Raw genomic sequence first — 27,042 nt, forward strand, 5'->3', positions numbered from 1 at the left:
TGACCTCAGTTGTTACTTTTCTCTTATCCACATAAAAGAAGGCACCATGCAGGGTTACAATAGCATAAGAATGAACCACTGGGCTGTAATGCACATCATTTCCCCGAACATTGTACAACCAAGCAACCTAAAATGGGGATTTATATGAAGAGGAAATTAAAATGATCATAAATCCTATAACATTTGAGAAAATAGAACAGATTCAATTTAATAGACCGTACGGAATGAGTGAAACCGAGATGCAAATCAATTAACTGTACCTCATCAAGGGCAGTAATTATAATGCCACTAGCCTTTTCATGTTGTAACTTTTCTCTTAACTGCTTCATCTTTTGTGCTACACTACACCCAGCAAATTCTACAGGGTGCACAATTACAGGTGTAGCATCATTCGGAGGACGATCTTTCCAAACTTCATCAACGAGGTCAGAGGAAAGCTGAAACAACATCTGATTCTTCTTTAAAAATGCTTGCTCATATCTCTGAGCAGAATCCACAGAGATGCACCATGAATCAATTCCAATAACCGCTTCATCCGAGAGATTCTGAGAACAACAGTGGATTTAGTTTTTACAAATTAAATTAGAGAGAAGAGTATTCAATTAACAGATGATGAAATGGCAATGAAGTTAAGGCGTTCACAATTTTGACATATTCCACAACTCTTGAAGAAATAACAAGCAGTTTCAATTACAGATTGATTGGTGTGTTTCCTTAAATGCTGAAGCTCAACGCTTATATCTATGAAGACAGAACTCTGAGGAGATAACCTTGCTATGGTGTACAAGAAAACCACATTTGCAGATTCACATCACTGAAATTGTGGCAGAACTCAAAACGGACAGCATAGTAGGTTCCTCGTCATTTGTACAAGTTCTGTGTGGTAGATTAGAAAATTGAACCAAAAATGTGCAAGGGAAGGTGGTCAATACTTACATCAGCTATCCAGACTTCGACTGGTGGGTCTTCTCCCATGCGCATGAGTCTCCACCGATCGCTAAGTTGATTTGTGGCCTGCAAGAAGTATCGTCCATCCGTCCATAATAATGCCTCCTTTGTAGTGATAAGGGCCAACCCTGTATTATAGGAATTGAGGATACGAACCAAATAAGACTCATGACAACTAAGTAAAAGGAAATAATGAATATCAGGCTCGGCATGTTGCAACACCCACACTTTCATATATCCATACCAACATAATAATTCAAATCAATAAAGTCCTTTATGATGAAACGAGAAAATCCAAAATTTTAATCCATAGCAACACACGGATATATAGCTAGCCCTACCCATACTCTTTATGACAGAATTGATGGGGGCGAGCGTCGATGTGCCATGCCATCTGGTGTTCATCTCATACAGGTGGAAGCTCCACAGCCCCAACCTGCTATCCGAGGAAACAATAATGGGATTGGTGGTAAATGACGGTGACAGGAGGAGATGATGTCAGAGAGATCGACATGATGGAAAGGGCATCCTCTATGGGATTTAAGGGAGAAGACGGCAAGTGTAGATAGTATGCAAGGGGAAGGGGCCGGTGCACAACTGGAGAACGTGATGACGGATTCATCACAGCTGCAAAAAGGAGAAGTGGCTTGGTGCGCTTAGATAGAGGAAAAAGTATATGTTGTTCCATGGCAACGAACAGGAACTCAACTAATCGCATAATAAAAGCTAACCAAGCCTCAACAAAGCACGAAGCTGATACTGGATTCGATCAATTGTTCACCATGATGACTGTCAGCGCTCCTTCTGTACCTGACGGCAAGTACAACGACGCCACTGAAGCTACTGTTGATGTTCCAGCTCTTGTCGACAACTCGTCCACATAGGAAAATGGCCGGCCCAAGTCCACCAGGCCCAAGAAGACACCACAGTGGCTTGACGGCCCAAGCTGGGTTCGCTAGAGTACTTATAGCCATTCTATGCGTTGCGTGTGAGATGGCAGGGATTTGAACGGCTTCGGCCAAGACTCGTTCTCCTGTAAACGGATAGAGGTGTTGGTGGTTGGGAGGAATTCCTCTATCTGAATTCAAATCCCTAGCTCGAGTTCCCCTTTTCATGGCGTGGTAGAGTAGATCGAGAAGGGAGCTCACATATGGTATCAGAGACAGCGATCTGGAGGTCCCGCGGCACCGCCACAACACTCGCCTCCTCGACCACCGGCGTCGTCAAGCCATGGACAGCCTCAATTCGGATGGGCGCGCCTTCTTCGATCTCCTCCACTCCGAACTCGATCTCCGCCTGCAAGAGCAAGGTGAGCAGCTGATGCAGTCCATGGGCAAGCTCCTGAAGGCGAACAACTCCACGCTCGATTCGCTGATGTCGGCTCGCGTCGAGAGGATCCGCGACGAGCCGGCGCTGGATCAGGAGCAGTTTAGGGTGGACATCCGCAAGGCCGAGTGCCCCGAACCATCGCCCAAGGCCGACGGGAGTTCAACTTCACACACCGCTGGGTTGGGTCGCCGTAAGACCGCTGCCGATGCCCTTGGCTCTGAATAGGAACTCCGGGGGAAGGCTCATAACGCCTATGTGTCTCCTCTAGTTAGAGGTGCGTGTGACTCTAATCCTATTTCCGTCCCAGTTCACGTGAAATTCATGATGTGGATGTGTCTGAACCATCGTCGTTTTCTCTGCATCTGGAAATGCCAAATTTGACGGCAATAATCCGCGTCTCTGGCAAAATTGTTGCGAGGATCAATTCAAGTTGTGGAGCACATCCGTTCATCGTTGGATCGCATTGGCTACTACTGCTCAATTCGAGGGTCCTGCTGCTCGTTGGCTCAAATCCCTCCAGCGCCGAATGCCGTCTGCTAGTTGGTCTGAATTTTGCTCGGCACTCCATAGCAGGTTTGGCCGTAATCAACATCAGACCTTACTCAGAAAGTTATTTCGCATTGCTCAAGTTACTTCAATGGAAGATTATATAGAACGCTTTGCCGAGTTGTATGATCAGTTAACTGCATATGAAGATGCACCCAATTCTTTGCATTATACCACAAGATTTTTGGATGGTTTGAAGCCTAGAGTTCCTATTGCTGTAGCACTGCAGAAGCCAAAAGATCTCGATGCAGCGTATGAACTTGCACTGTTGCATGGAGAGCTTGGGGAGGGATTTATACCCATGAACACAGCTTCTCAACGGAAGTCTGTAGCAACTACTTGTTCTCCTTATTCTAAGGGGCACAGTGGTGAAGACCAACGAGTTACTGACACTCCTAAACCGGTTCACACTGATGATAAATGGGCTGCTCTCAGGAATTACAGTAAGTCTAAGGGGTTGTGTTTTGTTTGTGGAGAGAAATGGTCCAAGGACCATGTGTGTAAGTCCACCGTGCAGTTACATTTTGTCCAGGAGATGATTGAGCAACTCCAATCTGTTGCAGGGGATGAATCTGAATCGTCTGACACTGATTATCAGTCTGTTACGTCTGTGCATAGTATGAAGTTGTCAGCTGCAGCTGTGGGCAAGGAACCTGAAGCTCCAGTGTTTCAGTTGGAAATTTGTGTGCAAGGGCATGATCTGATCTTCTTAGTGGACTCGGGGAGTACTCACTCCTTTCTGGACAGTAAGTTTCATATGTTGCAAGGCATTACTGTTACTAGACCTGTTTCAGTTACTGTTGCTGGTGGTTCAGTTCTCAAGTGCATACAGTTTCTTCCTGCTTGTGAATGGACTTGTAATGGTCACACATTTACTTCCGACCTTAGGCTGCTTCCATTTACATACTTATGATGGTATCTTAGGACTGGATTGGTTGGGCCCAGCACAGCCCTATGTATATAGATTGGGTCCAGAGATGGATGTCCTTTCAGTGGCATGGCAACACTGTAACTTTGCAGGGGCTTTTGTCAGAAGAATGTGCTCTCACTTGTGTTTTTGTATCCACAATTCAGTTGGAAGAACATCAGCCAACACTTCCTGAGATTCAAGTTGTTTTTAGATGAATTTGAGTCTGTCTTTGCCCAAACAAACAAAACAAACAAACAACAACAAAGCCTTTAGTCCCAAACAAGTTGGGGTAGGCTAGAGGTGAAACCCATAAGATCTCGCAACCAACTCATGGCTCTGGCACATGGATAGCAAGCTTCCACGCACCCCTGTCCATAGCTAGCTCTTTGTCGATACTCCAATCCTTCAGGTCTCTCTTAACGGACTCCTCCCATGTCAAAATCGGTCGACCCCGCCCTCTCTTGACATTCTCCGCACGCTTTAGCCGTCCGCTATGCACTGGAGCTTCTGGAGGCTTGGGCTGTCTTTGCCCCTCCTACTGAATTACCACCTAGAAGGTCCTGTGATCACACTATACCTTTGATTCCTGGAGCAAGACCTGTTACAAAAAGACCATACAGAATAGTGCCTCATCTGAAGGATGAACTGGAAAAGCAAATTGCAGAACTGCTGAAATCTGGTATGATAAGACCCAACACAAGCCCCTTTTCTTCTCCAGTTTTGTTAGTTAAGAAAAAAGGTGGTGAATGGAGATTGGTGATTGATTATAGAATGCTTAATGCCATTACTGTTGAAGGAAAATATCCATTGCCTGTGATTGATGCATTATTAGATGAATTAGCTGGAGCTGCTTGGTTTTCTAAACTGGACCTTAGAGTTGGTTATCATCAGATCAGATTGGCTCCTGGGGAAGAGTATAAGACAGCATTTCAGACACATAATGGGCATTATGAGTTTGTGGTTATGGCTTTTGGAGTGACAGGTGGTCCTAGTACATTTCAGGGAGCTATGAATACTACACTTTCTCCTGTCAATAGGAAAAGTGCCTTGGTTTTCTTTGATGGTATCTTAGTTTTCAGCAAGACATTGGAAGAACATGTTAAACATGTCAGGGAAGTTTTGCAGATGTTGAAAGCAGATCAATGGCAAGTCAAGTTATCTAAATGTGCATTTGCTCAAAACAAGATAGCATATCTGGGGCATGTTATCAGTTCTGAAGGTGTATCTACTAATCCTGGTAAAGTAGAAGCAGTGAAACAATGGCCCACTCCTACAAATGTCAAGGATGTCAGAGGGTTTCTAGGGTTAAGTGGTTACTACAGAAAGTTTATTAAACATCATGGTCTTATTAGTAAGCCTCTTATTGAATTGCTAAGGAAGGGGGTGCCCTTTATTTTGTCTGCTGTTACTGAAGAAGCTTTCCAAACACTGAAACTTGCATTGATTCAGGCTCCTGTCCTTGCTTTACCTCAGTTTGATAAACAGTTTGTGGTGGAAATGGATGCTTGTGACAGTGGTATTGGGGCTGTTCTTATGCAAGATGGTCACCCATTAGCTTATGTCTTTACTGAGTCCTCAGAACGAAGCTTTATCTGTGTATGAGAAAGAAGATATGGCCATATTACTAGCTGTGGAACAATGGAGACCTTATCTCCAAATTCAGGAGTTTCTAATCAGAACTGATCGGAAGAGCCTGGTACATTTACAAGACCAAAGACTGCACATTGTATGGCAACAAAAAGCTCTCACTAAAATGATGGGGCTGGACTATCAGATCACTTATAAGGGTACTGATAATTCTGCTGCAGATGCCTTATCCAGGAGTGTCGGTGTTCTCGGAACGGGGTACCCAGACTTGCCTGCCTGCGGCCCGGAGCGTGGCTCCATCAACGGCCCGATACGGCCCAGCTTCGACAGCGACAACTCAAGACCCTCGCGAGGGGGCCAAGCCTCATGAGGCGGACGACACCAAGACCTCCCTGGGGCAGCCTCGCTAGGCTGGCTCCTGAGGAGCGAAGATATCTATGCAAGGGGCACCTCGCGAGGTTCGCCTGACGTGAGCCATGACGATCAAGGCCAGGCGGGCGCCAGCGGGCGTAGTGTACCAGTTTTCTCTTTGGTGCTAAGGAGGCAAGCGCAGGCGAGGAGTCCCGAGGCATCAGGCAAAGGTTTTCATATCGGTGCAACAAGACCAAGACCAGCAGGACGGCAGGACGGAGGTCATCGCGGAGCCCACAGCAGCGTCACCACCAGAGCCTTTTGCAGGCGAAGACTACTTTTGTCAGGATAGCTTATACTAGTTGTCCCTTTTCAAACTTGGCCATTGTGGGATCCCTTCCCACCTAAACATTTGGGAAGAGGACCAAGGCCACTATAAATAGGACCTAGCCACCACCGTAGTAGGAGACGAATCACTAAGGCCACCCTTACACTCACCAGCTCATCGAGCTCAAGAACACCTCACCTCCTGAGGCTGTCCATTCACTGTACTAGTTCATCCTCAGCCCCTCGAGGCAATCCACCCACAAACTGGAGTAGGGTATTACACCGCAAGGTGGCTCGAACCAGTATAAACCCCCGTGTCTCTTGTTCTTTGGGTTCGTCGAGCTAGGCCGTGGAATCGTTGAGCGAGCGAGTCGGGGAGAGAGTGTTCTTCGTGCGCACCCCAGAGTTCGAACCTCTAAGGGTTTGCCGGAACCCGTAATCCGACAAGGAGACCTGCCAACTCCCAGGTTTTCCACATCTCTAGTTCACAACCTACCCGGTTGGAGGAAGTTGTGGCTAGTCATGCACATGATGACAAAGCAATTGAGCTTTTACAATAACTCTCAATACAACCAGCTGATAAACCTCATTATCAACTTATCAATGGTGTGATTAGGTACAAAGCATGTACTCCCTCCATTTTTATATACAAGGCCACAAACTCAAATTACAGATACCAAGGTAAAATTTAATACATGTTTTGCAAGCTAGCTTTTCTTTTCGTTTACTGGGGTCATTAATACATCGCATGCATGCAAGAAAATTGAGTGAAGGAACTAACTGGGTGTAATTATGACTGCACACATGCAAGTATTAAAAAGTTGCTAGTACAAGAAAACATCATTAATTTTTGACTCGATTACTGTTGGTGGCCTTGTATAGATGCAAAATGTATATTTCATAGTGGCCTTGTATAAGTAAATGGAGAGAGTATCTAGATTGGCCAGCATCCTGAATTGCACTTGAAATTTTTCTCTGCTTTTCATGCTAGTCCAGTGGGAGGACATTCAGGTTTCCCTGTTACTTATAAGAGAATTAAATCACTGTTTAAATGGCAAGGGATGAAATCTTTTATTAAAGCTCAAGTGCAGTCTTGTTTGATTTGTCAGCAGGCTAAACCAGAGAGTGAACCATCCTGGTTTGCTTTCTCCCTTACTAGTTCCTAAGAAGGCATGGGACACTGTTACTATGGATTTCATTCCTGGTCTGCCATCTTCTTACCAGTTTGACTGCATCCTGGTGGTAATTGATAAGTTCACTAAGTATGGCCATTTTATAGCTCTCAAGCACCCCTACACTACTCAGTCTGTTGCTGAACCGTTCCTGGAAAATGTGTACAAACTCCATGGCATGCCTGCTGTTATAGTTTCTGACAGAGATCCTGTGTTCACTAGTATCTTTTAGAGAACCTTGGTTGCTTGTACTGGAGCTACTCTTAATATGGGTTCTGCTTATCAACCTGCTACTGATGGTCAGACTGAGAGGATGAACCGGCAGGTGAAGGGGTACTTGCATTACTTTATCAGTGCTCACCCCACTAGATGGAAAAAGTGGCTCTCCTTATGTGAATTCTGGCACAATACCAACTGGCACTCGGCCGTGGGCAAATCACCATTCGAAGTTCTTTATGGTTACTCACCAAAATGTTTTGGGATTCCAACCTCGGATACGATGGCGCCAATGGACATACAGCTTTGGTTGGATGAACGTCAGGTGGTTCATGATTCTGTCCGACAGCATCTTCTGCAGACCCAACAGCGAATGAAACACCATGCTGACAAGCACCGCACTGAACGTCTTTTTGCTCCAGGCGATCTTGTGTTCCTCAAATTACAACCGTATGTGCAGTAGAGCTAATCACAAACTAGCCTTCAAGTTCTATGGTCCATACAAAATTCTGGAGCGTATTGGAGAGGTGGCATATCGCTTGGAGTTGCCGGAGACCAGTAAAATACATCTGGTGTTCCACGTTTCTCAGCTGAAACGTTTTGCCATGATCCTCAAATTACAACCGTATGTGCAGTAGAGCTAATCACAAACTAGCCTTCAAGTTCTATGGTCCATACAAAATTCTGGAGCGTATTGGAGAGGTGGCATATCGATTGGAGTTGCCGGAGACCAGTAAAATACATCTGGTGTTCCACGTTTCTCAGCTGAAACGTTTTGTCAAACCGCTCCATGAGGTCAAGACAGTCTTGCATCTTCTTTCACTAACTTGTAGTTCCTGTCAAATTTCTTCAGAAAAGAGTTCGCCGCTCTGGTCATCGTACTGTAGCACAAGGGCTAATCCTCTGGAGTGACTCTTCTACGGATGACGCCACCTGGGAAGATTTGGAGTCCTTGAAGCAGCAATTTCCGCGTGCTCCGGCTTGGGGACAAGCCTCATCTCAAGGAAGGGGGGATGTCAACGCTCCTTCTGTACCTGACGGCAAGTACAACGACGCCACTGAAGCTACTGTTGATGTTCCAGCTATTGTCGACAACTCGTCCACAGAGGAAAATGGCCGGCCCAAGTCCACCAGGCCGAATAAGACACCGCAGTGGCTTGACGGCCCAAGCTGGGTTCGCTAGAGTACTTAAGCCGTTGTATGCGTTGCATGTGAGATGGCGGGGATTTGAGCGGCTTCGGCAATGGATAGAGGTGTGGGTGGTTGGGAGGAATTCCTCCATCTCAATTCAAATCCCTAGCTCGAGTTCCCCTTTTCATGGCGTGGTAAAGTAGATCAATAAGGGAGCTCACAATGACAATGCTATCTTAGCTACTTTGAAAACCTCCCTGCTGCCGCTTGCAATTGCTGTAGCACACAAGTGGCAAAACAAGTTGCTACAAGCCTACAGCAGCACAAACCTAGTATTATCAACTAATAGGCGGTGTTGTCGACCTGAACTCGTTGCAATTGGCAAAGGAGCGATCGACTAAGAGCTAAGAAGACGGATGGATTAACACTTACCAGCGCTCCCAGTGAACCCGGAGATGAATTGCCGCCGCTTGTCCCGCTCCGACACGTACTCGCTCTGCACGAACACGAACCAGATGAGCAAACCAATTCTCAACCATCGAGCAGAGGAACGAACCAGTAAAGCAGAAGAGATCACAAAACCCTAAACTCGGCGCAGTCGAGCCCGACAGGATCTGATCTACCCTGATCGGTTCCGATCGGCGCGGGCGGCAGGAGCAACAACCTGGTGGGCATCCTCGGAGGGGATGAGGAGCGCGTGGATCGGCGGCGAGTGCGACGCCATGAGCGCGCGGAGCTCATCCAGGTGCTGGTTCCTCGCCGCCGACGAGGACGTCATTATCCTCAACTTCTCCGTCGCGTGGTCGGGTGTGTGTTTGGTCGCTTAGGATGCGATGCGTTCGCGGAGGAAATTGACTAGTATTTGTTCATGAAGTTTTATTAATAACTATTTTCCTGAGGTTTGATTATAACTACTACTCCCTTCGTTTTAAAATAGGTCTTTTGGTTCATAGGATAGGATTATCGTAAGAATAAAAATTTCGTAGAAAATGAGATGACATATATCTCGAATCTTATGAATAGAAATAGAAAATGAGATGTCATTTGGTTGACATCAAAGAAATTTTTTCATTGAGTCTAGGTTCATTTTTATTTTCCTATGAAATGTGAAGGATGGAAATCAATCATATGTAGAAATAGGAATTCATTCCTATAAACCAAAGGGTTATAAAGAAAAGAATCCTATCCTCTAAAATTCCTATAAAATTCCTGCAAATCAAAGGAGGCCATATAGTGCTTTCTTTATTCCCGTGCTTTAACTTTGATCATAAATTTAATCAATAAGACCGACTGCGGTGGGAGCAAAAGTTATATCAGTGAATTCGTATTCAAAAGAAGTTTTCAATTATATAGTTTTTCTCCCGTTGCAGTCGGTCTCGTTAGTTAAATTTATAGTTAAAGTTAGATCTCGGGAAGCGCATGCGCACTACTACAAAAAGTTGATTTATTCTTGATAAAACATTAATAAGGAACTAGCCTGATATACTTAGTGTATTTTGCATACTTGTCTTAGTTGGGTAAATGCAGAGTAAAAACATACATCTTCATGTAGTTTTGTTGTCAGCATTAGGCTCTATGCATGAGGGAGCAATTAATTAGCACGTTATTTGGTTGCCTGCTTCATTGTTGTTAGACAAACAATACGTTATTTGATTGCAATAAATATGTGAACACCATTTAAACATTGTCTTGTCCTAGCTAAAAAACAAATGGCAGCTTATTCTGCCTACTAACAAATGATAGTACAAATTATTAAAAGCCAACATGGTTGAATAGGGAAAAGTTCAACGATACTAATTAGGTGAAAGTTTTTCTTTTTCCTCTTTCTCTTTTTTTGTTGTAGTTTGTTGTCTTTTTTTATTCTTATTATTCTGCTTCAAATCTTTGTCTGACCTTGCTATCCCACATTGCATGAATCCAGTCTAATCTTTTGTTCTTTCATGCTTCGTTGTCGAACGTCTCCACACCATGGCCAGAGCTGAAGACTTCATCGGGAGTCGCATCTTCCTCCTTCAGCACAAGTTCATCAATTCCCCACTGCAGAATCCAATTGAGAATGATGCAACATGCAAGAACAAGCTTGACCTGGGTAGGATAAGGGTGGAATGGCTTCTTGAAAGCACAAGTGCTCCCTGGATGATTTTGATAATTAATGTCAACATATCTCTTGTTAGACTAATACATTTATCTAGTATATCCCAGATGAGTTCAACAGTGGAGTGACGTGGACAAGAGGATGTGAAAGCCCTCCAAGATGCTAAGGACAAAGGATTGGCAAAAGCTCTAAAGCTCAAGACTCTACACTTTCATTTTAGTGATCCAAGATTACATTGAGTCCATAGGAAAGCCAATACTATTAAAAAAGATGAGGTGTTGCTTAATGGTTTGCTTGCTCAAAGTGCTTAGTGATACGCTCCAAAGCCCTCAACCACTTTCTCATATCCATATATGACCCGAACCTAAAGTCAAAATCAGCCCCACCAATTTGATTTATCCGGCGCCACCGAGTTCATTTGACATAGCCCCTGCCAGAAACCCTAATCAGTTTGGTCTCACCGATAGGATCTCGGTCTCACCGAGATAGGCTTGCAAACTCTCTGTTACCTGTTGCAATAATTCCGGTCTCATCGAGATTTCCAATCGGTCCTACCGAGTTTGCTTGACCAACTCTCTGTTTTGCTTATTACTAAATCGGTCCCACCGAGTTTGTGTAATTGGTCAAACCGAGTTGAGGTTTTACCCTAACCCTAGCACATTGGTCCCACCGATTTGATCATATGGGTCCCACCGAAAACTCTAACGTTCCCATTTTGAGCCATATCGGTCTGACCGAGTTTCTTGATCCGGTCCCACCGAGTTTGGTGAATTGTGTGTAACGGCTAGATTTTGTGTGGAGGCTATATATACCCCTTCACCCATCCTCCATTCATGGAGAGATCCATCGAAACGTGCCTACACTTCTAGCATACATTTTCTGAGAGAGAACCACCTACTCATGTGTTGTGTGACGCCCCAAGACCGGCGCTCCAGATGCCTTCTATGTTTTGTGTGGCAGCTCTGTTGTTTATTTGTTTGTTGCATTCTTTTTTTTGCATCATGTGCATTGCATCATGTCATCTTGTAACCTTTTTAAAAACTCAACTAAAAAATTGCATGGATTTTTGGTCCATTTAAATCGATAAAATTTGCATGGTGAGTTCTCTTTATAACATATCCTCCCAGTATTTTTAGGGAGCTACTATAAATATTCCATTAGTTCGGAATTAACCGCAAACACACTTGTAATTTAAACTCTCATGTCTTTTCTGCTTCGAGTTTTCTCTTCAAACTTCGCCTATAAATTCTTTTATCTTTTTTCGGAGTTTTACTAAAAATCTCAACATTTTTGGGACCTTTCTAACGCCCACTTCTTATTCAAACTCATTTGAATTTAATTCAAACGAGTTCGAAACCAAACTTCGCACACATGGTCATTTATACTTTTCTTGGATCACGCTCATTTTTGCGAGTCCAGTAAAATTAACTCCATGCCTAATCTCCACTCCAATCTCTCTCAACATTTCTTCTACGTTTCCCTTTTTTAAATAGAGAGGGAATAAGAGAGAGAGAGAGAGAGGAGTTCAGCCAAGTAGGCCTCCTGGCCTTTTCCCCTCCCCACCAAATTGGCCAAGGCCCACCTAACCCCTTCCCTGCGGCCTGACCTAGCCGGCCCTTTAGGCCCAGCCGCCCCCACCTAACCCTAACCCTCTCCCGAACCCCCACTGTCTCCCTCGTCTCCATCTCGCACCGCCAGAGACTCTTTGCCCGATCCTCTCTCTCTCTTCGCCCTCTCCCTCTCGTTCCCTTGCCGCCGCCACTCACGCACACACTGTGATAGCTTGGCTTATTAGGGATGATAGACTACTCATGCCAATAAGGAATTCCTTCTTTTCCAGAGCCCATTCGGACAGAACTCCAAAGTTAAGCGTGCTCAGCTTGGAATAGTGTCAGGATGGGTGACCGACCGAGAAGTTGCTCCCGGGTGCGCACGAGTGAGGACAAAGTGCGCAGAAAAAGACCAGTATTGATCTGTGGGGCCAGTCTAGATCCCGCCGGGAGTAACGACCACCGACGGGTGTGTCCGGGGCGTTACAAGTTGGTATCAGAGCCGACCCTCGCGGTTACACGGATGTTTGCCGTCAGGTGCGCGATCATGTTGTTCATGACGTTTGTGACCCGTCGTGGCACACGACATGATACATGTACCGGACTGGATGCACAGACGTATGTGCCAAGAGGGAACGTTCCTGTGGCCCGACGAGGACGTCGATTCCTCTGAGTGGGGGTGTATGTGATAGCCTGGCTTATTAGGGATGATAGACTACTCATATCAATAAGGAATTCCTTCTTTTCCGGGAGCCCATTCGGACAGAACTCCAAAGTTAAGCATGCTCAGCTTGGAGTAGTGTCAGGATGGGTGACCGACCGGGAAGTTGCTCCCGGGTGCGCACGAGTGAGGACAAAGTGCGCAGAAAAGACTAGTATTGATCTATGGGGCCAGTCTAGATCCCGCCAGGAGTAACGACCACCGGCGGGTGTGTCCGAGGCGTTACACACACGCACGCTTCCCAGCGCTCGATCCTCATCTCCCTTCCATCCCTCGCGCCTCTACCATCGCTAAGACTCCAGCGCCACCGAGCCTCCCTGCCTCCTGGACAAGTCCGGCCGGCCGCAGTTGCCGTCGCCCGTGAGCTCGTTTGACCCACGCGGCCATGGCGCTGCCGACCTCCATGGCTCGCCTGCACCTCGTCCTGTCCCCTCGGCTTCCGCCTCACGCGCCCCTGCTGGCTCCTCCCCTCGTGCACCCGAGCTCACAGACCCCGCCGCTGGAAACCGCGAGGCCACAACCTCCTCCTCGTCCAGTGATGCTGCTCGATGCGCGAGCTCCGCCGCCCTGCTTCCGCCGAGCCGTGTGGCTCCACCACCATCTCCAGCAGCTCCTGCTCGAGTCGTCCGCCTCGCCAAGCCGCCGCCGCGCCAAGTCCCCTGCTCCGGCACCCTGCGCCTCCTCGTGCCAGAGCTACTCCATCTCCGCCTCGTCAATCACCGGTTGCACCAGACGCCAGGTCCCTGTTTGTCCTCTGCCTGCAGCTCCAAGTACTCATCACCGACAAGATCCCACCGAGACTCGATGTCCACCAAGGCCAAAAACAAGACTGTAACCGGGACCTTTGTTCTGCTTCGTTTTCGATCACCAAGTACACCACGTCGATGCCTAGTACGACTACACAACCGGAATGAGACAAGTACCCCGTCAACGTGTACATCTACACCGCCAAGACCAGACCGACAAGTACCCCGACAAATTGTGTACCACTACCATTGTCGAAGACCCGTGTAACGGAACTGTCAAGTTCGACTACCTTCATGTGTACCACTACTTCCACGACAATATGAGTACAACTACCGCCGACGTGTACGACTACTGTGTGAACGTGTACCCGACGACCCCGGAGACCTATGTTGCGCCAAGTACCCCCTCGTTGACCCGAACATCTACGGAAACTCATGCAACGATAAACATGTACCACTACCATCGCCGAGATCGTGAGAACCTCTACCGTCGACCCTGGAGCATGCGAGAACGACTACCGTTGACCCCAAGTTACTCGGATGCGTCAATTCCTTTCCACTACCGTCCTGATAACGCCTACTTCCCCTACACCACATCGAACTCGACCCGTTTCAAAAATGCACGCTTCGAAGGTATAACCGCCGAGACGACCGCCGTGAACGAATGCATGCATGTTGTAGGAGATGCACCACTTGCTTGCACCATGTCCGAATTGATCCTTGCACGCTCCTCGTTAGCCTTGTCGCAAACCCGTGGGACACCCGGAATCCGGGATCACCCCACCATCCTTGCATGACTCACTCCACACACTTGCTCTTTTGCACCCGTACCCCAATGAGCTGCGGCATCATTTTTGGATTCGTTGTCGTGGCACCCTTTCTTTCCGCCGTGGTGACAAAATGCTCCACATCTTATAACTTGCCAACATCTTCATATAATTGCATAAAACTTGGACATGTCATCCGCATCATGATAATAACATTTAAAATGTTTAAACTGTTGTTTGCTTAAATTGCTAAATGCATATGGGGATTTACGAGAATTGTTGTTTGATGTTTCCGGCCCCATTTAAATTGCTTAGATAGTGTAGTTTAATTGTGCTTCACCTCTTGCCATGCTTAACAACATTTAATATTGTTGGGTACATAACCGAGAGAGAACTAAATAAGTCATGTGGTGTTTCGTTAATATGCAACTCGTTGCGTATTGAGCTCCTCTTAATTTGTAGTATTGTTTGTTGCACTTTGCCATGCCATGTTTCATCAAACCGGACATGCATCATACTTGATTGTGCATCATGCCATGTTTATGCTTGGTTGTTTACCATGTTGTTTGCTCCTTTCTGGTGTTGCTTCTTCTTGTTAGTCCTGATAACGTAGCGATCTGTGAGGATTCATTCAACTACGTCTGTTTGTCTTCTTCATGGACTCGTTCTTCTTCCTTGCGGGATCTCAGGCAAGATGACCATACCCTCGAAATCACTTCTATCTTTGCTTGCTAGTTGTCCGTTCTATCGCTATGTCGCGCTACCTACCACTTGTTATATCATGCCTCCCATATTGCCATGTCAAGCCTCTAACCCACCTTCCCAGCAAACCGTTGTTTGGCCATGTTATCGCTTTTGCTCAGCCCCTCTTATAGCGTTGCTAGTTGCAGGTGAAGTTGAAGTTTGTTCCATGTTGGAACATGGATATGTTGGGATATCACAATATCTCTTATTTTAATTAATGCATCTATATACTTGGTAAAGGGTGGAAGGCTTGGCCTTATGCCTGGTGTTTTGTTCCACTCTTGCCGCCTTAGTTTCCGTCATACCGGTGTTATGATCCTTGATTTTGCGTTCCTCACGCGGTTGGGTGTTATGGGAACCCCTTGAAAGTTCGCTTTGAATAAAACTCCTCCATCAAGGCCCAACCTTGGTTTTAACATTTGCTACCTAAGCCTTTTTCCATTGGGTTCTGCAGACTCAAGGGTCATCTTTATTTTAAATCCCCGGGCCAGCGCTCCTCTGAGTGTTGGTCCAACCTGTCAACTGCCGGTGGCCACCAGGGGCAACTCTGGGCTGGCCTACCGGAAGTTTGGACAATCCGGTGTGCCCTAAGAACGAGATATGTGCAGCTCCTATCGGGATTTGTCGGCACATTCGGGCGGCTTTGCCGGTCTTGTTTTACCATTGTCGAAATGTCTTGTAACCGGGATTCCGAGACTGATCGGGTCTTCCCGGGAGAAGAAATATCCTTCGTTGACCGTGAGAGCTTGTGATGGGCTAAGTTGGGACACCCCTGTAGGGTATAAATGTTGGGGAACGCAGTAATTTCAAAAAATTTCCTACGCACACGCAAGATCATGGTGATGCATAGCAACGAGAGGGGAGAGTATGATCTACGTAACTCGTTGCGTATTGAGCTCCTCTTAATTTGTAGTATTGTTTGTTGCACTTTGCCATGCCATGTTTCATCAAACCGGACATGCATCATACTTGATTGTGCATCATGCCATGTTTATGCTTGGTTGTTTACCATGTTGTTTGCTCCTTTCTGGTGTTGCTTCTTCTTGTTAGTCCTGATAACGTAGCGATCTGTGAGGATTCATTCAACTACGTCTGTTTGTCTTCTTCATGGACTCGTTCTTCTTCCTTGCGGGATCTCAGGCAAGATGACCATACCCTCGAAATCACTTCTATCTTTGCTTGCTAGTTGTCCGTTCTATCGCTATGTCGCGCTACCTACCACTTGTTATATCATGCCTCCCATATTGCCATGTCAAGCCTCTAACCCACCTTCCCAGCAAACCGTTGTTTGGCTATGTTATCGCTTTTGCTCAGCCCCTCTTATAGCGTTGCTAGTTGCAGGTGAAGTTGAAGTTTGTTCCATGTTGGAACATGGATATGTTGGGATATCACAATATCTCTTATTTTAATTAATGCATCTATATACTTGGTAAAGGGTGGAAGGCTTGGCCTTATGCCTGGTGTTTTGTTCCACTCTTGCCGCCTTAGTTTCCGTCATACCGGTGTTATGTTCCTTGATTTTGCGTTCCTCACGCGGTTGGGTGTTATGGGAACCCCTTGAAAGTTCGCTTTGAATAAAACTCCTCCATCAAGGCCCAACCTTGGTTTTAACATTTGCTACCTAAGCCTTTTTCCATTGGGTTCTGCAGACTCAAGGGTCATATTTATTTTAAATCCTCGGGCCAGCGCTCCTCTGAGTGTTGGTCCAACCTGTCAACTGCCGGTGGCCACCAGGGGCAACTCTGGGCTGGCCTACCGGAAGTTTGGACAATCCGGTGTGCCCTAAGAACGAGATATGTGCAGCTCCTATCGGGATTTGTCGGCACATTCGGGCGGCTTTGCCGGTCTTGTTTTACCATTGTCGAAATGTCTTGTAACCGGGATTCCGAGACTGATCGGGTCTTCCCGGGAGAAGAAATATCCTTCGTTGACCGTGAGAGCTTGTGATGGGCTAAGTTGGGACACCCCTGTAGGGTATAAATGTTGGGGAACGCAGTAATTTCAAAAAAATTCCTACGCACACGCAAGATCATGGTGATGCATAGCAACGAGAGGGGAGAGTATGATCTACGTACCCTTGTAGATCGCAACGGAAGTGTTGACACAACGTAGAGGAAGTAGTTGTACGTCTTCTTCCCGATCCGACCGATCCAAGCACCGTTACTCCGGCACCTCCGAGTTCTTAGCACACGTACAACTCGATGACGCTCCCCGGGCTCCGATCCAGCAAAGCTTCGGGGATGAGTTCCGTCAGCACAACGGCGTGGTGACGATGATGATGTTCTACCGACGCAGGGCTTTGCCTAAGCACTACAACGATATGCCCGAGGTGGAATATGGTGGCAGGGGGCACCGCACACGGCTAAGGAACAATCATGAGGATCAACTTGTGTGTTCTAGGGTGCCCCCTGCCTCCGTATATAAAGGATCCAAGGGGGGGGGGGGTTCGCCGGCCTAGAGGAGGGCGCAGGAGGAGTCCTACTCCTACCGGGAGTAGGACTCCCCTCCCCGTTCCTTGTCCAACTAGGAGAGGTGGAGGGAGAATAGGAAAGGGGGGCGCCGCCCCTTCCTCCTTGTCCAATTCAGACTAGGGGGAGAGGGGGCGCGCGGCCTGCCCTGGCAGCCCCTTCCTCTTCTCCACATTAGGCCCATAAGGCCCATTAACCCCCTGGGGGGTTCCGGTAACCCCTCCGGTACTCCGGTTTTATCCGAAACTTCTCCGGAACCCTTCCGGTGTCCGAATATAGTCATCCAATATAGAAATCTTTATGTCTCGACCATTCCGAGACTCCTCGTCATGTCCGTGATCACATCCGGGACTCCGAACTAACTTCAGTACATCAAAATGCATAAACTCATAATAACTGTCATCGTAACTTTAAGCGTGCGGACCCTACGGTTCGAGAACAATGTAGACATGACCGAGACACGTCTCTGGTCAATAACCAATAGCGGGACCTGGATGCCCATATTGGCTCCTACATATTCTACGAAGATCTTTATCGGTCAGACCGCATAACAACATATGTTGTTCCCTTTGTCATCGGTATGTTACTTGCCCGAGATTCGATCGTCGGTATCCAATACCTAGTTCAATCTCGTTACCGGCGAGTCTCTTTACTCGTTCCGTAATACATCATCTCACAACTAACATATTAGTTGTAATGCTTGCAAGGCTTATGTGATGTGTATTACCGAGAGGGCCCAGAGATACCTCTCCGACAATCGGAGTGACAAATCCTAATCTCGAAATACGCCAACCCAACATCTACCTTTGGAGACACCTGTAATGCTCCTTTATAATCACCCAGTTACGTTGTGACGTTTGGTAGCACCCAAAGTGTTCCTCCGGTAAACGGGAGTTGCATAATCTCATAGTCATAGGAACATGCATAAGTCATGAAGAAAGCAATAGCAACATACTAAACGATCGGGTGCTAAGCTAATGGAATGGGTCATGTCAATCAGATCATTCAACCAATGATGTGATCCCATTAATCAAATAACAATTACTTTGTCTATGGTTAGGAAACATAACCATATTTGATTAATGAGCTAGTCAAGTAGAGGCATACTAGTGACACTGTGTTTGTCTATGTATTCACACATGTATTATGTTTCCGGTTAATACAATTCTAGCAAGAATAATAAACATTTATCAGGATATAAGGAAATAAACAATAACTTTATTATTGCCTCTAGGGCATATTTCCTTCAGTCTCCCACTTGCACTAGAGTCAATAATCTAGATTACACAGTAATGATTCTAACATCCATGGAGCCTTGGTGCTGATCATGTTTTGCTCGTGGAAGAGGCTTAGTCAACGGGTCTGCTACATTCAGATCCGTATGTATCTTGCAAATTTCTATGTCTCCCACCTGGACTAGATCCCGGATGGAATTGAAGCGTCTTTTGATGTGCTTGGTTCTTTTGTGAAATCTGGATTCCTTTGCCAAGGCAATTGCACCAGTATTGTCACAAAAGATTTTCATTGGACCCGATGCACTAGGTATGACACCTAGATCAGATATGAACTCATTCATCCAGACTCCTTCATTTGCTTCTTCCGAAGCAGCTATGTATTCCGCTTCACATGTAGATCCTGCTACGACGCTTTGTTTAGAACTGCACCAACTGACAGCTCCACCATTTAATGTAAACACGTATCCGGTTTGTGATTTAGAATCGTCCGGATCAGTGTCAAAGCTTGCATCAACGTAACCTTTTATGATGAGCTCTTTGTCACCTCCATATATGAGAAACATATCCTTAGTCCTTTTCAGGTATTTCAGGATGTTCTTGACCGCTGTCCAGTGATCCATTCCTGGATTACTTTGGTACCTCCCTGCTAAACTTATGGCAAGGCACACATCAGGTCTGGTACACAGCATTGCATACATGATAGAGCATATGGCTGAAGCATAGGGAACATCTTTCATATTCTTTCTATCTTCTGCAGTGGTCGGGCATTGAGTCTTACTCAACTTCACACCTTGTAACACAGGCAAGAACCCTTTCTTTGCTTGATCCATTTTGAACTTCTTCAAAACTTTGTCAAGGTACGTGTTTTGTGAAAGTCCAATTAAGCATCTTGATCTATCTCTATAGATCTTAATGCCTAATATGTAAGCAGCTTCACCGAGGTCTTTCATTGAAGAACTCTTATTCAAGTATCCCTTTATGCCATCCAGAAATTCTATATCATTTCCAATTAGTAATATGTCATCCACATATAATATCAGAAATGCTACAGAGCTCCCACTCACTTTCTTGTAAATACAGGCTTCTCCAAAAGTCTGTATAAAACCAAATGCTTTGATCACACTATCAAAACGTTTATTCCAACTCTGAGAGGCTTGCACCAGTCCATAAATGGATCGCTGGAGCTTGCACACTTTGTTAGCTCCCTTTGGATCGACAAAACCTTCTGGTTGCATCATATGCAACTCTTCTTCCAGAAATCCATTCAGGAATGCAGTTTTTACATCCATCTGCCAAATTTCATAATCATAAAATGCGGCAATTGCTAACATGATTCGGACAGACTTAAGCATCGCTATGGGTGAGAAGGTCTCATCATAGTCAATCCCTTGAACTTGCCGAAAACCTTTTGCGACAAGTCAAGCTTTGTAGACAGTAATATTACCGTCAGCGTCAGTCTTCTTCTTGAAGATCCATTTATTCTCAATTGCTTGCCGATCATCGGGCAAGTCAACCAAAGTCCATACTTTGTTCTCATACATGGATCCCATCTCAGATTTCATGGCTTCAAGCCACTTTGCGGAATCTGGGCTCACCATCGCTTCTTCATAGTTCGTAGGTTCATCATGATCTAGTAGCATGACTTCCAGAATAGGATTACCGTACCACTCTGGTGTGGATCTCACTCTGGTTGATCTACGAGGTTCAGTAGTATCTTGATCTAAAGTTTCATGATCATCATCATTAGCTTCCTCACTAACTGGTGTAGGTGTCACTGAAACAGTTTTCTGTGATGTACTACTTTCCAATAAGGTAGCAGGTATAGTTACCTCGTCAAGTTCTACTTTCCTCCCACTCACTTCTTTCGAGAGAAACTCCTTCTCCAGAAAGTTTCCGAATTTAGCAACAAAAGTCTTGCCTTCGGATCTGTGATAGAAGGTGTATCCAATAGTCTCCTTTGGATATCCTATGAAGACACATTTCTCCGATTTGGGTTCGAGCTTATCAAGTTGAAGTTTTTTCACATAAGCATCGCAGCCCCAAACTTTCAGAAACGACAACTTTGGTTTCTTGCCAAACCACAGTTCATAAGGCGTCATCTCAACGGATTTTGATGGTGCCCTATTTAACGTGAATGCGGCCGTCTCTAGAGCGTATCCCCAAAACGATAGCGGTAAATCAGTAAGAGACATCGTAGATCGCACCATATCTAGTAAAGTACGATTACGACGTTCGGACACACCATTACACTGTGGTGTTCCAGGTGGCGTGAGTTGCGAAACTATTCCGCATTGTTTCAAATGTACACCAAACTTGTAACTCAAATATTCTCCTCCACGATCAGATCATAGAAACTTTATTTTCTTGTTACGATGATTTTCCACTTCACTCTGAAATTCTTTGAACTTTTCAAATGTTTCAGACTTATGCTTCATTAAGTAGATATACCCGTATCTGCTTAAATCATCTGTGAAAGTGAGAAAATAACGATATCCGCCACGAGCTTCAATATTCATCGGACCACATACATCTGTATGTATGATTTCCAACAAATCTGTTGCTCTCTCCATAGTACCGGAGAACGGTGTTTTAGTCATCTTGCCCATGAGGCACGGTTCGCAAGTACCAAGCGATTCATAATCAAGTGGTTCCAAAAGCCCATCAGTATGGAGTTTCTTCATGCGCTTTACACCAATATGACCTAAACGGCAGTGCCACAAATAAGTTGCACTATCATTATCAACTCTGCATCTTTTGGCTTCAACATTATGAATATGTGTATCACTACTCTCGAGATTCAATAAGAATAGACCACTCTTCAAGGGTGCATGACCATAAAAGATATTACTCATATAAATAGAACAACCATTATTCTCTGATTTAAATGAATAACCGTCTCTCATTAAACAAGATCCAGATATAATGTTCATGCTCAACGCTGGCACCAAATAACAATTATTTAGGTCTAATACTAATCCCGAAGGTAGATGTAGAGGTAGCGTGCCGACCGCGATCACATCGACTTTGGAACTGTTTCCCACGCGCATCGTCACCTCGTCCTTAGCTAATCTTCGCTTAATCCGTAGTCCCTGTTTTGAGTTGCAAATATTAGCAACAGAACCAGTATCAAATACCCAGGTGCTACTGCGAGCATTAGTAAGGTACACATCAATAACATGTATATCACATATACCTTTGTTCACCTTGCCATCCTTCTTATCCGCCAAATACTTGGGGCAGTTCCGCTTCCAGTGACCAGTCTGCTTACAGTAGAAGCACTCAGTTTTAGGCTTAGGTCCAGACTTGGGTTTCTTCTCTTGAGCAGCAACTTGCTTGCCGTTCTTCTTGAAGTTCCCCTTCTTCTTCCCTTTGCCCTTTTTCTTGAAACTAGTGGTCTTGTTGACCATCAACACTTGATGCTCCTTCTTGATTTCTACCTCCGCTGCTTTCAGCATCGCGAAGAGCTCGGGAATAGTCTTATTCATCCCTTGCATATTATAGTTCATCACGAAGCTCTTGTAGCTTGGTGGCAGTGATTGGAGAATTCTGTCAATGACGTAGTCATCTAGAAGATTAACTCCCAACTGAATCAAGTGATTATTATACCCAGACATTTTTGAGTATATGCTCACTGACAGAACTGTTCTCCTCCATCTTGCAGCTATAGAACTTATTGGAGACTTCGTATCTCTCAATCCGGGCATTTGCTTGAAATATTAACTTCAACTCCTGGAACATCTCATATGCTCCATGACGTTCAAAACGTCGTTGAAGTCCCGATTCTAAGCCGTAAAGAATGGCACACTGAACTATTGAGTAGTCATTAGCTTTGCTCTGCCAGACGTTCATAACATCCGGCGTTGCTCATGCGGCAGGCCTGGCACCCAGCGGTGCTTCCAGGACGTAATTTTTCTGTGCAGCAATGAGGATAATCCTCAAGTTATGGACCCAGTTCGTGTAATTGCTACCATCATCTTTCAACTTTGCTTTCTCAAGGAACGCATTAAAATTCAACGGAACAACAGCACGAGCCATCTATCTACAATCAACATAAACAAGCAAGATACTATCAGGGACTAAGTTCATGATAAATTTAAGTTCAATTAATCATATTACTTAAGAACTCCCACTTAGATAGACATCCCTCTAATCCTCTAAGTGATCACGTGATCCAAATCAACTAAACCATGTCCGATCATCACGTGAGATGGAGTAGTTTCATCGGTGAACATCTTTATGTTGATCATATCTACTATATGATTCACGCTCGACCTTTCGGTCTCCGTGTTCCAAGGCCATATCTGTATATGCTTGGCTCGTCAAGTATAACCTGAGTATTCCGCGTGTGCAACTGTTTTGCACCCATTGTATTTGAACGTAGAGCCTATCACACCCGATCATTACGTGGTGTCTCAGCACGAAGAACTTTCACAACGGTGCATACTCAGGGAGAACACTTCTTGATAATTTAGTGAGAGATCATCTTATAATGCTACCGTCAATCAAAAGCAAGATAAGATGCATAAAAGATAAACATCACATGCAATCAATATAAGTGATATGATATGGCCATCATCATCTTGTGCCTGTGATCTCCATCTCCGAAGCACCGTCATGATCACCATCATCACTGGCGCGACACCTTGATCTCCATCGTAGCATCGTTGTCGTCTCGCCAATCTTATGCTTCCACGACTATCACTACTGTTTAGCAATAAAGTAAAGCATTACATCGCGATTGCATTGCATACAATAAAGCGACAACCATATGGCTCCTGCCAGTTGCCGATAACTCGGTTACAAAACATGATCATCTCATACAATAAAATTTAGCATCATGTCTTGGCCATATCACATCACAACATGCCCTGTAAAAACAAGTTAGACGTCCTCTACTTTGTTGTTGCAAGTTTTACGTGGCTGCTACGGGCTTAAGTAAGAACCAATCTCACCTACGCATCAAAAACACAACGATAGTTTGTCAATTTGACTCCGTTTTAACCTTCGCAAGGACCGGGCGTAGCCACACTCGGTTCAACTAAAGTTGGAGAAACTGTCACCCACAAGCCACCTCTGTGCAAAGCACGTCGGGAGAACCGGTCTCGCGTAAGCGTACGCGTAATGTCGGTCTGGGCCGCTTCATCCAACAATACCGCCGAACCAAAGTATGACATGCTGGTAGGCAGTATGACTTATATCGCCCACAACTCACTTGTGTTCTACTCGTGCATATAACATCAAACCATAAAACCTAGGCTCGGATGCCACTGTTGGGGAATGCAGTAATTTCAAAAAAATTCCTACGCACACGCAAGATCATGGTGATGCATAGCAACGAGAGGGGAGAGTATGATCTACGTACCCTTGTAGATCGCAACGGAAGTGTTGACACAATGTAGAGGAAGTAGTCGTACGTCTTCTTCCCGATCCGACCGATCCAAGCACCGTTACTCCGGCACCTCCGAGTTCTTAGCACACGTACAGCTCGATGACGCTCCCCGGGCTCCGATCTAGCAAAGCTTCGGGGATGAGTTCCGTCAGCACAACAGCGTGGTGACGATGATGATGTTCTACCAACGCAGGGCTTTGCCTAAGCACTACAACGATATGACCGAGGTGGAATATGGTGGCAGGGGGCACCGCACACGGCTAAGGAACGATCACGAGGATCAACTTGTGTGTTCTAGGGTGCCCCCTGCCTCCGTATATAAAGGATCCAAGGGGGGGGGGTGCGCCGGCCTAGAGGAGGGCGCAGGAGGAGTCCTACTCCTACCGGGAGTAGGACTCCCCTCCCCGTTCCTTGTCCAACTAGGAGAGGTGGAGGGAGAATAGGAAAGGGGGGCACCGCCCCTCCCTCCTTGTCCAATTCGGACTAGGGGGAGAGGGGGCATGCGACCTGCCCTGGCAGCCCCTTCCTCTTCTCCACATTAGGCCCATAAGGCCCATTAACCCCCCGGGGGGTTCCGGTAACCCCTCCGGTACTCCGGTTTTATCCGAAACTTCTCCGGAACCCTTCCGGTATCCGAATATAGTCATCCAATATATCAATCTTTATTCCTCGACCATTCCGAGACTCCTCGTCATGTCCGTGATCACATCCAGGACTCCGAACTAACTTCGGTACATCAAAATGCATAAACTCATAATAACTGTCATTGTAACTTTAAGCGTGCGGACCCTACGGTTCGAGAAAAATGTAGACATGACCGAGACACGTCTCCGGTCAATAACCAATAGCGGGACCTGGATGCCCATATTGGCTCCTACATATTCTACGAAGATCTTTATCGGTCAGACCGCATAACAACATACGTTGTTCCCTTTGTCATCGGTATGTTACTTGCCCGAGATTCAATCGTCGGTATCCAATACCTAGTTCAATCTCGTTACTGGCAAGTCTCTTTACTCGTTCCGTAATACATCATCTCACAACTAACATATTAGTTGTAATGCTTGCAAGGCTTATGTGATGTGTATTACCGAGAGGGCCCAGAGATACCTCTCCGACAATCGGAGTGACAAATCCTAATCTCGAAATACGCCAACCCAACATCTACCTTTGGAGACACCTGTAATGCTCCTTTATAATCACCCAGTTACGTTGTGACGTTTGGTAGCACCCAAAGTGTTCCTACGGTAAACGGGAGTTGCATAATCTCATAGTCATAGGAACATGTATAAGTCATGAAGAAAGCAATAGCAACATACTAAACGATCGGGTGCTAAGCTAATGGAATGGGTCATGTCAATCAGATCATTCAACCAATGATGTGATCCCATTAATCAAATAACAATTACTTTGTCTATGGTTAGGAAACATAACCATATTTGATTAATGAGCTAGTCAAGTAGAGGCATACTAGTGACATCTGTTTGTCTATGTATTCACACATGTATTATGTTTCCGGCTAATACAATTCTAGCATGAATAATAAACATTTATCATGATATAAGGAAATAAATAATAACTTTATTATTGCCTCTAGGGAATATTTCCTTTAATAAACTTTCGAAAGCTGTGCCCGCTGTTATGTGGCAGATGGGAATTTGTTAATGTCCGGTTGTAGAGAACTTGACACTTAACTTAATTAAAATGCATCAACTGTGTGTGTAGCCGTGATGGTCTCTTTCCGGCGGAGTTCGAGAAGTGAACATGTGTAACACCCACGATGCGGCTATATCTCCCACGTGTCGGAGCACGACTTAGAGGCATAACCGCATTGTAGGCATGTCGCAAGAGGGGTATCTTTACACATCCCATGTACTGAATAAGAAAGAGATAAAGAGTTGGCTTACAATCGGCACTTCACACAATACATGAATTGTAACGCTCTCGATGCGGCTATATCTCCCACGTGTCGAAGCACGACTTAGAGGCATAACCACATTGAAAGCAATGTTGCAAGTGAGGTAATCTTCGCAAACAACCCATGTAATACATAAAGGGAAAGAGATACATAGTTGGCTTACAATCTCCACTTCACACAATACATGAATAAAGCATTACATCAACTAGATACAATCAAGGTCCGACTACGGAACCAAAATAAAAGAAGACTACCCCAAATGCTACACAGATCCCCGAGCGACCCCAACTGGGCTCCGCTACTAATCAACTGGAAAACGGAACAACATAAAGAACACGATCTTCATAGAGCTCCTCGTTGAGCTTGGTTGCGTCATCTTCACGGTTCAACGGCACCTGCAAGCTGGTTTTGGAAGTATCTATGAGTCACGGGGACTCAACAATCTCACACCCTCGCGATCAAGACTATTTAAGCTTATAGGAAGGGTACAAGGTATGAGGTGGAGCTGCAACAAGCGACTAGCATATTTGGTGGCTAACATACGCAAATGGGAGCGAGAAGAGAAGGCAAAAGCATGGTCAAACAACTATGATCAAGAAGTGATCCTAGAACAACCTACGTCAAGCATTACTCCAACACCGTGTTCACTTCCCTGACTTCGCCGAGAAGAGACCATCACGGTTACACACGCGGTTGATGTATTTTAATTAAGATCAACTTCAGGTTTTCTACAACCGGACATTAACAAATTCCCATCTGCCCATAACCGCGGGCACGACTTTCGAAAGTTCAATCCCTCCAGGGGTGTCCCAACTTAGCCCATCACAAGCTCTCACGGTCAACGAAGGATATTCCTTCTCCCAAGACAATCCGATCAGACTCGGCATCCCGG

The 27,042-nt window shown here is 45.6% G+C and overlaps 1 protein-coding gene across 2 annotated transcripts in view; it reads right to left on the reverse strand.

Annotated features, from left to right (window-relative positions):
- LOC119285720 (aminopeptidase P1-like) overlaps positions 1-9,370 on the reverse strand; it is a 30,135-nt gene extending 20,765 nt beyond the window's left edge. Inside the window, exons 1-5 of one of the 2 annotated variants that reach the window (XM_037565048.1) lie at positions 9,182-9,368; positions 8,950-9,013; positions 937-1,076; positions 261-545; positions 5-127 (exon numbers count right to left, since the gene is read on the reverse strand). In XM_037565048.1, coding sequence (XP_037420945.1) covers positions 5-127; positions 261-545; positions 937-1,076; positions 8,950-9,013; positions 9,182-9,295 — 726 coding nt within the window. In that variant the 5' untranslated portion in view covers positions 9,296-9,368. Of the gene's footprint in view, positions 1-4; positions 128-260; positions 546-936; positions 1,077-8,949; positions 9,014-9,181 lie in introns of both variants that reach the window. The other variant, XM_037565049.1, reaches the window with a different exon arrangement.
- Positions 9,371-27,042: the final 17,672 nt, after the last annotated feature.

Source organism: Triticum dicoccoides, chromosome 4A, assembly GCF_002162155.2.
Source record: "Triticum dicoccoides isolate Atlit2015 ecotype Zavitan chromosome 4A, WEW_v2.0, whole genome shotgun sequence".
NCBI lineage: Eukaryota > Viridiplantae > Streptophyta > Magnoliopsida > Poales > Poaceae > Triticum > Triticum dicoccoides.